We start from the raw sequence: 14,190 nt of genomic DNA, 5'->3' as shown, positions 1-14,190 counted from the left end.
CGACGCGTCACACCAGTGCCCGGGTGTGGTGTCAAATAGGCAAGGGTTCCCTCACTTTGTTGGACGGGTGGGGGTAAAGAAGTTAGTCCAAGACCATAAAATTAGGTTAGCCACTTGGAACATAGGGTCTTTAACTGGTAAGTTGGTAGAGTTAGTAGATGTTATGTGTAGGAGAAAGATTGATATTTTATGTCTTCAAGAGACCAAATGGGTAGGTGAGAAAGCTAATGTGATAGAACCTTGGGGATATAAGATTTGGTATACAGGAATAAATAGGAATAGGAATGGAGTAGGGATTGTTATGAGTCGTCAGTTTATAGATAATGTAGTTGAGGTCCGTAGGAAGGGTGATAGAATTTTACTTATTAAATTAGTATTAGGTACGGATATTATTAATATTATTAGTGTTTATGCACCTCAAGTAGGTTTAGATGATTCCATTAAGCATCAATTTTGGGAAGATTTAGATGGAGTAGTACAAGAGACATCTTATGGAGAAAAGCTTTTCATCGGCGGTGACCTTAATGGACATGTAGGCATTAGTAGGGATGGATTTGAGAATATCCATGGAGGCTATGGTATAGGAGAAAGAAATGAAAGTGGAGAAAGGATTTTAGATTTTTGTTTGTCCTATGATATGATCTTAGCAAACACTTGGTTTAGGAAGAGGGAGTCTCACCTAGTAACATTTAAAAGTGGGGTTAATACGAGTCAGATAGATTTTTTCCTACTTAGAAAGAGAGATAGGGGTTGTTGCATCGATTGTAAGGTTATACCAGGAGAAAGTGTAGCTACACAACATAGAGTCTTAATTTTAGATCTTAGAATTAGACAATGCCGCAAAAGGGATAGACATAGGATAGATCCTAGAATTAAGTGGTGGGCATTGAAAGGAGCTAAACAAGGAATGTTTGTAGAGCAGGTAGTTAAGGAAGTTGATTGGTGTCTCGAGGAGGATTCAGAATCAATGTGGAATAAGATAGCGGGTGGTATGAGAAAAGTAGCTAAGGAGGTATTGGGTGAGTCTAAAGGCGGTGCACCACTAGGTAAGGATACATCATGGTGGAACGAGGATGTCAAATTAGCTATTAAGGTTAAAAGAGAGTGTTATAGAAATCTAAGTAAGAGTCGTGATAATGAGAATTTGGAGAAGTATATGATAGCAAAGAAGGAAGCTAAAAAAGTTGTTCGAAACGCGAGGGCTAAGGTATATAAGGAGGTTTATGACAAGTTGGATACCAAAGAAGGCGAGAAGGATATTTATAGGCTTGCAAAGATGAGAGATAGGAAATCGAAGGATTTGGGTATGGTTAGATGTATCAAAGATGAAACGCAAAGGGTTTTAGTCAAAGATGAGGAGATTAAGGAGAGATGGAAAGATTATTTTGATAAGCTATTTAATGATAGTCATGCTCAAGATCTTGGAGACTTCTCCATTCCTTTTCATGAGATAAATCGTGACTTCATGCGCAAGATTCAAAAGAAAGAAATTGCAGAGGCTTTGAAGAAAATAAAATCAAGAAGGGCAGTTGGCCCAGATGGTATACCTATCGAGGCTTGGAAATGCTTGGGAGAGAAAGGTTTAGAATGGTTGACAAATCTTTTTAACTTGATTTGGCGAACAAATAAGATGCCTAATGAGTGGAGGAAGAGTACTTTGGTGCCTTTATATAAGAATAAGGGTGATATACAAGATTGCACAAACTATCGTGGTATAAAACTCATGAGTCATACTATGAAACTTTGGGAGAGGGTGATTGAGTCTAGGTTGAGGAAGGTTGTCATGATATCGGAGAATCAATTTGGTTTTATGCCTGGAAGATCAACTATGGAAGCTATACATCTTCTTAGACAACTTATTGAAAGATATAGAGAGAGGAACAAAGATTTGCATATGGTTTTTATTGATTTAGAGAAGGCATACGATAGAGTACCTAGGGACGTTCTCTGGTGGACAATGATGAAGAAAGGTGTTTCTCTCAAGTACATTAGTATAATTAAAGATATGTATGAAGGAGTAGTAACCAATGTCCGCACTTGTGGAGGGGTGACAACCAATTTTCCGATAACTGTTGGGTTACATCAAGGATCTGCTTTAAGCCCTTTCCTATTTGCGATAGTGATGGATGAGCTTACGAGATCAATTCAAGAAAATGTACCGTGGTGTATGTTGTTTGCTGATGATATTGTTTTGATTGATGAGTCTAGAGCTGGGGTTAATGCTAAGTTAGAATTATGGAGACAGACATTGGAAGCTAGAGGTTTTAAGTTGAGTAAGAGTAAGACTGAATATATGGAATGTCGGTTTAGTAAGCAACGAAGTAGTGATGGGAGTGTAGTGAAGCTTGGTGAGCAAGATATACCGGTGAATGATTATTTCAAATATTTGGGATCCATCATTCAAAAGTATGGAGAAATTGATGGAGATGTAAATCATAGGATAAAGGTTGGGTGGATGAAATGGAAAAGTGCTACTGGAGTGCTGTGCGATCGTAGAATGCCATTGCGGTTGAAGGGAAAGTTTTATAGGACGACTATTAGACCCGCTTTACTATATGGTACGGAATGTTGGGCTGCCAAGAGACATCATATTCAAAAAATGAGTGTAGCTGAGATGCGGATGCTTAGATGGATGTGTGGAAATACAATAAAAGATAAGATTCGGAACGAAGAGATACGTAAGAAGGTAGGTGTTGCACCCATTGAAAATAAGATGCGAGAGAATCGTTTACGGTGGTTTGGACATATTCGGCGAAGGCCTAATGATGCTCCAGTTAGAAGGTTGGAGAAATGGGAAAATATATTAGTTAAAAGAGGTCGGGGTAGGCCTAGGAAGACTTGGATGGAGATGATAGGAAAGGATATGAATGCTTTGAACCTCACCGAGGACATGGCGTTGGATAGAAATGATTGGAGGAAAAGGATTCATGTGGAAGACCCAAAATGAATTTCTTTTTTGGTTCATATCGCTGACCCCAATTGTTTTGGGATGAAGGCGTAGTTGTTGTTGTTGTTGTTGTTGTTGTTGTATCATGCTTCTTGTTTTTTGCCATTCTTTAAAGGATACTTTTTTTATCCTTGATTAATTTTTGAACTTCTTCATTCCACCACCAAGTTTCTTTATGCATCTGACATCTGCCTTTGGTCTCACCAAGCACTTGCTTGACAACCGACTTAATTCTACATGCCATCTGCTGCCACTGTTGGTCAACAATCACCATTCAGTTTCACTCTTGTTTTAAGTAATAATGTTCACTTTTTTACATTATCACCTTGGAGATTCCACCACTTAATTCTTGGATTTCTCTTCATATATCTTCTAATTGTCTTGTTCTTTATGTATAAATCCAAAATTAGTCTATGCTGATTGGTATTACATTCTCCTGGAATTACTTCGCAATTTCTACACATTTTTAGTTCCCTTCATCTTAAGAGTAAATAATGAATTTGCGTTGAGTGTGTTCTACTCTTAAAGGTTATCAAGTGCTCATCTTTCTTTTGAAAAAATGTGCTTGCTACTGCAAGATCACACACACACACACACACACACACACATATATATATATATAGAGAGAAGAAAGCTCTTGAACAATGATTCCAAATCAATATAATTAAAAACATTGAATAATAAAACTAAGTTGAAAGCAAAATTTAATGTAATTGATGACATTTTAAAAGAAAAAGAATGCATGTGAATACAAGATAAATAATCAAGACCATAAAACAAATAGATAAAGCTAATGACACAATATTGACCAGTCCTGTAGCGTATTGATCAGGTAACTCGATGTGATACATACTCATATTTCGATGAGTGTGTATTGTATGTATCGTACAATACAGTACAATTTGGGGTCTATCATAAATACTGACTCGACGTGTCATGGATAAGTTCCCGCAGGCTTGCAGGTAAATTATGACTTCACAACTAGCATATATATATATATATATATATATATATATATATACACACACACACACACAGAGAGAGAGAGAGAGACGTTTTTATTGGAAGTACATTCTTACAATCAATATGAAAGGTAGGTAGTCAGGTTATTATGGAAATATCAATGGGACATTTTGATGTGGTGATGAATGTTTTTTCAGGCTTTTAAGGTGGATGATTTTTCTCTTATTTTTTTATGAAGGATGTTAGGTCCACAGTATACTGTGCTTATCTAGCTAACACAATGTTATCATCGTGCAAAATTTATATTACATTTTATTGCAGAAGCGTCCATAGTAAACTGATTATTTCTCGTTTTATATATTTTATCTCCAATATTTTGTCATAAAAAACTCATGTTAACCTTGTGGTTTCATCTTAGGGACTACACTAATCCTTACCTTCCTGTTGCTGCTTCAGCAATTGATGCCAATGCTCAGGCAAGTTTTTTTTTTCTTTTGGTCACACACATAGCTGGTTTATTGTTTATGCAGTTTATGGCCTCATGGCTTGAAAGCTCTTGCGTGTGTGCAGTTTAGTGTGGGGCCTGATGGCAAATTAAGGGAGCCAGAGAGCAATGTTCTGCTTGCATCTATCGAAAACATGCAGTATGCAGTAAATGTCGATGTTTTGCACACGGTATTGACTATGATTAACCATATAATTTCACTAGTTCGAAGGTCACACAGTTCTTACAGCTCTCCTTATTTGGCTTGATATTTAGGTGTTTTCTGCTTATGGAACTGTTTTAAAAATTGCAATGTTTGAGAAGAATGGTGGATGGCAAGCATTAATTCAATACCCAGGTACGTCCAAAGCCTTTCACTTTGAATTCAGATGGTTATAGAACATCCTAAAACAACTTCGCCTAAGGTGATACAGTTCGCTGATTTCTCTCTCTCTCTCTCTCTCTCTCTCTCTCTCTATATATATATATATATATATATATATATATATATATAGAGAGAGAGAGAGAGAGAGAGATGTCTATCTATACATACACAGACACAAACATGCATTCATGCTTACACACACAACACACTATTAATCATACCATATTATCTAGTAGAAAATTATGGTTGCATGTATTATTTACTTGATCGATGTGTTTATGACAGCTTGTTTAAGAGGCAACATGCTTTGGCTTGAATTGTTTTGATTTAAAAACCTGTTTCTTTCTGATGAAGTTATGGTACAGTATGAGCCTCTGACCCCTCCAAATAAAAACTCTTTAAACATCATACTAAATAAACTATGGTGATCACTGTTAAAATGTATACTTAAAGACATTATTGTAAGTATAAATATATATACTTATATACATAGAGATACGTATACATATGGTATATGTATACGTATCTCTATATATAAGTATATATATTTATACATTTTTCCCTTTTTACCCGAAAAGGATATTTTAGTCCTTTTATATTTTGCGCATATTCCATTTGGAATATGCTGTAATTTTTCCTTTATTTTTAAATTTCTTTTATTTTTTATTTTTCCTTTTTGTATTTACAAAAAGGTGCATTGGGGGTCTCCCCAATAGAGTCGTTGGGGAGCCCCCAACGGTCACAATTGTGACCGTTGGGAGCTCCCCAACGACTCCTTTGGGGAGCCCCCTTGCACCTCTCCTTTCTTGTATAAATAGGGGTGTTCCCCCTTGTAAAAATAGCTTGAGAGTCTCAAGCATTTGCTTTTATTTATGAAATACATGCATTATTGCATGTTTATTATTTATACGCTTTTTGCGTATTTTGTTCAAGTGTTGTGAGAGTGCTTTAGTGCACTTCTTTTATAAAGTATTTGTGTTTGTTTGAGTATTGTCTCTTCGTAGACAATTTTACATGGTATCAGAGCTCGGTTGGTGATTGAAGATCGTGGGATCCTCTTTTGTTCGAGTGCCTCGAAAACCGTGCCTTCAGATCTTTAGAGATTGAAGTGGTGGATCTTGCTTCTCAAATATTTTAGAAGGATCTTGTGCAAAGTAGAAGTTGAAACATTGTATTGGTACGTCTTTTTTCTCCTTCTCTTTACGCCTTAATGGGTGAGAAAGAGTCTCACTTTGCCCTTGGCTTCAAGTTGAATGGGTCCAACTATCATATTTGGGCCAGGAATATGGAGGCCCACATAAAAGGAAAAGGATTGTGGGGTTATGTGCAAGGAACAATTCCGGAACCGGAACCCAAGATAACCGTAATGGACGGAAGTGAAATCAAGATTCTTGAAGGAGAGGAAAGAATCAAAGCTCTTGAGGAATACTCCAAAAAACACGACGAATGGGAAATGAAGAACTTCAAGATTCTTTTTTGGTTCTTCGCATCCGTCGAAACAAAGATTAATGCCAACATTATCAAATTCAAAAGTGCATCGGAAGCTTGGCATTATCTCGAGAAAATGTATACATCAAGAGATCTATCCCATAAGTATTACCTTCGAAAGAAGGCCCTCTCCCTTACTCAAGGTGAAATGTCTATTAGGGAATATTTTGCCGATCTTTCCTCTATTTGGGATGAGCTCTTTATGCTCGAACCAAAATGGAGTGGAGAGGCAATTGAACTTCGCCACAAGCAACTTGAAGAAGATCGTTTCTTCAATTTTTTGAATGGGTTGAGACCGGAATTTGAGCAAATAAGGTCATCACTTCTATCCTCTTTTTCTCCTCCCCCTCTTGAAGATGTTCTCACCAAATTAAGTGGTGAGGAGACTCGCATGAGTTTATGTAAACAAGGATCAAGTGTTCTTATGGTTCCTTGTAATCATGAAGAAAACAATGAGGTTAATGCCGTATCAAGACCCGGAAACAATGTAAAGACCTATCGTCCTCCTCATTCTAAATTCCAAAATCAAGGAGGAGATGGTGGACAAAGAGGAAAGAGGGACTATAGCAAGACTATATGTCATTTTTGTAAAGAACCGGGGCATATCAAGCCCGTATGTCCCAAATGGAAGAAGCTTCTCGCTATGGCCACCACCGGTGCACCACAAAAGAAAGAGGCATCATCAAGTGGGTCACTCTCGTTGAACCAAATAATGGAAGCCCTTCAACCTCTTCTCAAGGGAGCTACATCCGGTGCCGCCGTGTCTACTTCTTCCATTCCAGGTAAAGTCTCTTGGCTTTTGGACTCAGGTGCATCTGTTCATATGTCCCCAAACATGTTTTCACTTTCCGATTATTCAAAAAATGTTTCTCCATCCTTTGTTTCCACTGCGGATGGAACCTCTCTTGAAATTAAAGGAATAGGTAATTTTGAAACTCAAGATTTTTTTATTCCTAAAATTAGATTTATACCTAAACTTAACTTAAATCTTCTCTCTATTTCTCAACTCTCGGACCATGGTTGTGATATTAAATTTTCATGTGATAAATGTTTAATACAGGATCGCCTGTCCGGAAAATTGATTGGGGAAGACTTTAGAAAAGGCGATTTATACTATATGGAATCTCTTCAAGTTTTAAAATCTTTTCTTGTAATGACTGTATTCTCGGAAAAATGCAAAGTTTACCTTTTGAGCAAAGAACTATGTTCTCATCAAAACCCTTTGAAATTGTTCATTTCGATGTTTGGGGACCAGCACCTGTAGTCTCAAAAGGAGGCTTTTCTTATTATGTGATTTTTGTGGATGATTTCTCTAGATATTCATGAATCTTTTTTCTTAAATTCAAACATGAAGTCTTTTCGTGCTTTAGAACCTTCCATTCAATGATCAAGAATCAATTTAATAGTAACATAAAGATTTTTAGAAGCGATTCTGGAGGAGAATATCTCTCCAACCAATTTAAAATATATCTTGAAGATCAAGGAATCATTCACCAAAGATCTTGTCCTAAAACCCCTCAACAGAATGAGTTGGCCGAAAGAAAACATAGGCATATCATTGAGACCACTAGAACCCTTATTTCCCAAAACATCCCTAAAAATTTTTGGGCTGAAGCAGCTCTTGCTTCTGTTTATCTGATAAATCGCTTGCCTTCTAGAATATTAGGGAAAATATTCCCTTTTGAGATTTTATATAAACTCGAACCGGATTATAATAGGTTACGAGTCTTCGGGTGTAAATGTTTCATACTTACGAATAAGAATGACAAACTCTCTCCCAAGGCTATTCCCTGCGCTTTTCTTGGATATTCTGAAACTCAAAAGGGATTTCGATGCTATGATCTTCGAGAAGATAAGTTATATGTCTCTAGAAATGTAACTTTTTTGGAAAATGAAAGTGGATTTGAAAAAATTGTTTCTCAACAAGAAAATTTTGATTATTCCTTCCTTTTTGACTTATTGTCTAGTAATGATGATACATCTAGTGATGATGATGTATCATCAAACCATGATGAGAACATTGAGAGTAATGTCGAAGAGCATAACCAACAAGAAGGCAGGATTGCAAGTGATCCTATAACATACTCTCGTAGAAACCAAAACACCTTTAGAAGTGCTATTCATCAATATAATGAACTTGTTCCTGTTCTCGATCACCGAAGATCGGAGAGGAATAGGAGACCTCCCACTCGTTTTGTCTCCTTTGATTCCTTCTCACCCCGATATAGGGCTTGTCTTAGTGCCATTCACTCTTATTTTGAACCAAGAAATTTTGAAGAAGCAAAAAAAATGTATAGAATGGCAAGAAGCTATGCAAAATGAACTTAATGCTCTTAAAAGGGCTGAAACTTGGGATTTCCAAACTCTACCCATAGGAAAGAAAACTATAGGCTGTCGATGGGTTTTTAAAGTTAAAACTAAGAGCGACGGATCTCTTGAAAGGTATAAGGCTCGCTTAGTTGCAAAAGGGTATGGGCAAGAGTATGAAATTGATTATGAAGAAACTTTTGCTCCTGTAGCCCGAATGGTTACAGTTAGATGTCTTATCACTATTGCATCTATTAAAAATTGGAATATCTTTCAAATGGATGTGAAAAATGCTTTTTTAAATGGTGATCTTAATGAAGAAGTGTATATGTATGCTCCACCATCATGGAGATCCCTAAAGATAAAGTCCTTCGTCTTCGAAAGGCCCTTTATGGTTTGAAATAGGCCCCCAAAGCCTGGTATGACAGATTTACCAGTGTAATGCTGGAAAATGGTTTTTCTTCCTGTTATACTGACACTGCTCTATTTACTAGAAAATCTAAGGCAGGGATTGTAATATTATTACTATATGTTGATGACATGTTAATTACAGGTGATGATGTTCAAGGAGTCAAGGGTATTAAGTCCGTCTTGACTTCAAAATTTGAGATGTCAGACTTGGGATTTCTGACATATTTTCTTGGAATTGAGGTTGCCTATTCGCAACGTGGTTATTTTTTATCTCAGTCTAAGCTTGCTTGTGAGATTATTGACAGATCAGGAATTTCTGATGACAAAGTATGCGAAACCCCTGAAATTGTGGGAGCAAAAATGAAGATTGACGACGGTGTTCCTCTAATCGATCCTATTCCTTACAGACAGTTGGTAGGTTCTTTAATGTATCTCAGCATTACTCGACCCGATTTGTCACATGCTATACACATCGCCAGCCAGTTTCAGCATGCTCCTACAACCGTTCATATGAGTGCTGTGCTTCGCATCATCAGATATTTGAAGCGAATGGTGAATAAGGGAGTATTCCTATCCTCTTCTTCTGAATTAAAATTGCTTGCTTATACTGACTTAGATTGGGAAGGTGACCCTAGTAACCGTCACTCCACCACTGGTTTTTGTATTTTCTTAGGAAAATCTTTGATTTCATGGCAATGTAAAAAGCAACAGAAGGTCTCCTTATCATCCACTGAAGCCGAATACAGAGCCATGGCATCTACCACCATGGAAATAGTATGGATTCAACGTCTTTTGGAAGATATGGGAGTAGTTGTCAAAGAACCAACAAAGCTTTGCTGTGACAATAAAAGTGCAATCTATATTGCCAAGAACCACACATTTCACGAGCGAACAAAGCATATAGAGATGGACTGCCATTATGTCAGGGAAGAATACTTGAAGAAGGTCATTGATCTACCATACGTGACGTTTGAGTATCAACTTGCGGACTTCTTCACAAAAGCTCTTTGTTCGCCTAGATTTCATTTCTTTCTTGACAAACTTGCGGTTATCACACCGTAAGTTTGAGGGGGAGTGTTAAAATGTATACTTAAAGACATTATTGTAAGTATAAATATATATACTTATATACATAGAGATACGTATACATATGGTATATGTATATGTATCTCTATATATAAGTATATATATTTATACATTTTTCCCTTTTTACCCGAAAAGGGTATTTTAGTCCTTTTACATTTTGCGCATATTCCATTTGGAATATGCTGTAATTTTTCCTTTATTTTTAAATTTCTTTTATTTTTTATTTTTCCTTTTTGTATTTACAAAAAGGTGCATTGGGGGTCTCCCCAATAGAGTCGTTGGGGAGCCCCCAACGGTCACAATTGTGACCGTTGGGAGCTCCCCAACGACTCCTTTGGGGAGCCCCCTTGCACCTCTCCTTTCTTGTATAAATAGGGGTGTTCCCCCTTGTTGTAAAAGTAGCTTGAGAGTCTCAAGCATTTGCTTTTATTTATGAAATACATGCATTATTGCATGTTTATTATTTATACGCTTTTTGCGTATTTTGTTCAAGTGTTGTGAGAGTGCTTTAGTGCACTTCTTTTATAAAGTATTTGTGTTTGTTTGAGTATTGTCTCTTCGTAGACAATTTTACAATCACATTTGTGGAGTCTTATCTCCGAATCATTCCAAAGAATGTTAGGAAACATTGAGGTTCACTAGGTATTATGGTACTATCAATGGTACAGAATACAAGTGATATCGTATATTGTATGGTAGAAAGTAATTTAACTTTATTGTTCCACAACAAGAAAGTCTACTTTAAATAGCAAGGTCACAGGCCACTAGAGTGCAAGAATAAGATTAGCACATTCACAGGAAAAGGCAATGGACTAAGTTTTTGATTCTTGCATCAAATATATTGTGTATTGGTCACTGTTGCCAAGGGTAAAGGATTTGATTTCAATGAGACAATAGTCTAGTGGCTTATGACCCAAAAACGTTTAATTTCTTATGGATTTGGACACTATTATGTATTTACCCTCTTCTGGTGATTATTAATACTTCAAAAAATAAGAGATAACTGAGCCGTGAATTGGATTTGGTGGTTGTCCCAATTTGTAATATTTCCACTTAATATTTTTGCACATGAAGGGGTATGCTATCAAGATAAAGACCAGTGGTTCATGTACAATGCAGCATCATGGAAAATTTGCATAATTCAACAGATCTGCATAGTACAATTGCTTACATAAGTATTGATTTGTCTGCAGAATTCAGCATCATGGAAAATTTGCACAATTCAACAGATCCGCATAGTACAATTGCTTACATACTATTGATTTGTCTGCACAATTCAGCATCATGGAAAATTTGCATAATTCAACAGATCTGCATAGTACAATAGCTTACATATGTATTGATTTGTCTGCATAATTCAGCATATCTGCATGGTACAGTAGCTTACATATGTATTGTCTTGCCTGGGGAATTTGTTATTTCGTTATCTGAACTCATGGCTCCAGTAATGTATTCGTTACCACCACATGTTCCATCCAGTTCTGTTATACAGATGTGAATCACTGAATGAATTTCTTTCCATTTTACATTTTTGTTTTCAATTGCAGATGTGCAGACTGCTATTGTTGCGAAGGAAGCTTTAGAAGGTCACTGCATCTATGATGGAGGATATTGCAAGCTTCGCCTTACGTATTCTCGGCATACTGATCTTAATGTGAAGGTACTAATATCACTTGAAAATCCTAACGCCACACACAATTATTTGGCTGCTGACACTTTGGGCATGATTTGCTAGGTAAACAATGATAAAAGCAGGGATTACACAAATCCTAATGCTACCATAGTGCAGATGCAATCATCAATTCTCAGGCAGCAACCAGTTCCTTTGGTTGGAATGGCAGCATCTCAGTTTTCCAATTATGGTTTTATGTCTAGTTCTGAGCAAAGAATGGGACCTCATCCTGCTGGAAATTGGGATGTGGGTGGTGAGGCTCCAACGACACGACTGCCCATGCATGTGCCTGCAAACATGAATATGCTGGAAAACATGTCCGTGCATGTGCACAACCAAATGTACATGATGCCAGGTGCTGTACAGGCTGATATTGGTGCTACAATGTTGCAGTTGCCAGTCCAGAATACTCAGCCACGTGTTTCTTGGACGGCCCCCTATGATCATTGATCAGAATTGATGTTGGCTGTTCTCCATCTCTATGCACAATCCCAGTAGGAACAGTTTTGGTAGCATGAATATAATTGTTATACTTTTTTTGGATGGCGTCTTTGTTTCTGGCCCGTTAATGGGAGCGTCCATTTCTTGAACACATGAAAGATGTGAACAGCACTCTTTTAGAAATACCATTTAGTGTTTGCAGTGCCCTGAGTATGTAACAGTATCCCTTCCATACTGCCACGTGTTGATGTTCCTCTTTTTTTCCTAATTCGTGGATAGCCAGGACGGGGAATGGCCTGGGGTGAGATTCAAACTCAACGCCCCTCAGTTTAATATAGTGCAACTCTACAGGTTCAGCTCTCTTGAATGAATCCATGCATCTATGTTTTTGATCATTATGGGATTATCCCAGATCCTTTACATGGTTAAAGTCAGTTAATTGTGCTCTACGGGTAAGCTGTTATTATCTTTCGCTAGAAATCATCCTTCGTAGTCCACTTTAGTGACAATTATAAATATATTGTGTTTCATTTCAACCTGAATTACTTTGATATCATAACTATTATAATATTCCTCTGCAAATTCATATTTTTTCGATCATTGCTTGTTTCATTGATGCAAGCATGTGCACGGGTGTTTGCATGCATTCACCTGGGTTGTTTTTGTTGCATTTTATGTTTCAAAGTTATAATCGTAGCCCAAGTATAATTCAGCTTTATCTGACTTCACTTTGGCTTAGTTCACTAGAATGTGAACTAATGTGTGAACCGATATTTTCATGGATTTTTTATTCTTTTCTTTTGAATCTAACCATAAGTATGTGGTCTACATGCTTGGATTTATAAGAACCCGCTCTTGAATCATCCGATTTTGATGCATAAAAGTGATTCTTTTAAGGTTTTAAAATCAATGGCTCATAATCTTCATAAATATTCAAGCGTTCAAAAATCACATTTTTTCATTGAAAATACATGATCGAATAGTTGATTCCTAGCAAATCCACCATGCGAAGCACAGCCACATGGATGGATTTGCAAAAAAGTGTTGGAAATGCCCACATTTCTGGTTCTCATATTCTAGTTACTCAGTTATGACCTTGACCAAACATTGATATTGATTTTTACAAAATTGTGCATGTAACTGCGTATGAAACTTTCACTTTTGCATTCAGGTACATTGTACAAAGCCCATCACTGATGTAAAATCTGACCATTATATGGCCATTAAGATATTCATTGTTCATTATTAAATGTTGTTATTTAACCATTATTTAACTGTCACTTTCATGTTGGAACATTTATTATTTACCATGATTTAACCTTAGGGGTTAATAGAAAAATATTGGCTAATAGTATATATTCATTAGTAGAAGCCATTTGTTTTTTTTTTTACTTTTTTTTAGATCAAGCACTAAAAATATGATTTACATTTCTATGGTGAAATTTTCGTGCATTATGAACCATTAAGTTCTGAAGCTCTTAAAAAGAACCTAATTAGGCAACACAACGAAACAATACAACACGTTTTTTACTACAAATCCCATAAATAATACCCATAGAGCTTGATCAACCAAAAAAACGGATGAAAAACAAATGGTTTCTACTAGAGAATATGACAGTTGAGCCATTATTCATCCAAGTTGATAGCTTGATTATTAGGCAGAGAAAATGAAGTACTATCTGCTTTGCACTTAGCTAAGTATTGGCTTGCAAAACTTGGATGAAGTGCATCTGAATAGGTCCAGTTGGTTGCATTTACAAGAAAAAGTTTTCCAAGGGAAAAGATAGATTTTATTTCGAGTTTTATACTTTTACTAGGTTTTAGCCAACTAAAAAAGTTTTATTATTGTTGGCATGTGTATTGTAGAAAAATCTCATTTTTGTCAAAAATGCTGATGATTGCAGGTACAAAAGAGGTTGCAACAATTTTTTTTGATTTTTTGTGCATGTGATCTTCTGACTTTAGATCCTCTTCTTCATCCATATTGATGCGGGTGGCAAATATGC

The 14,190-nt window shown here is 36.6% G+C and overlaps 1 protein-coding gene across 1 annotated transcript in view; it reads left to right on the top strand.

Annotated features, from left to right (window-relative positions):
• Positions 1-12,547, top strand: part of LOC149814564 (polypyrimidine tract-binding protein homolog 1-like) — a 53,528-nt gene extending 40,981 nt beyond the window's left edge. Inside the window, exons 7-11 of the mRNA XM_089990133.1 lie at positions 4,329-4,386; positions 4,481-4,585; positions 4,671-4,752; positions 11,619-11,731; positions 11,807-12,547. Of these exons, the coding sequence (XP_089846259.1) occupies positions 4,329-4,386; positions 4,481-4,585; positions 4,671-4,752; positions 11,619-11,731; positions 11,807-12,193 (745 nt within the window). The 3' untranslated portion in view covers positions 12,194-12,547. The remainder of the gene's footprint in view (positions 1-4,328; positions 4,387-4,480; positions 4,586-4,670; positions 4,753-11,618; positions 11,732-11,806) is intronic.
• Positions 12,548-14,190: the final 1,643 nt, after the last annotated feature.

This window comes from Nuphar pumila, chromosome 15 (assembly GCF_984573655.1).
Source record: "Nuphar pumila chromosome 15, dmNupPumi1.hap1.1, whole genome shotgun sequence".
Lineage (NCBI taxonomy): Eukaryota > Viridiplantae > Streptophyta > Magnoliopsida > Nymphaeales > Nymphaeaceae > Nuphar > Nuphar pumila.
Note: the sequence above shows the minus strand (reverse complement) of the source record. Positions and strands in the feature narration are given on the sequence as shown.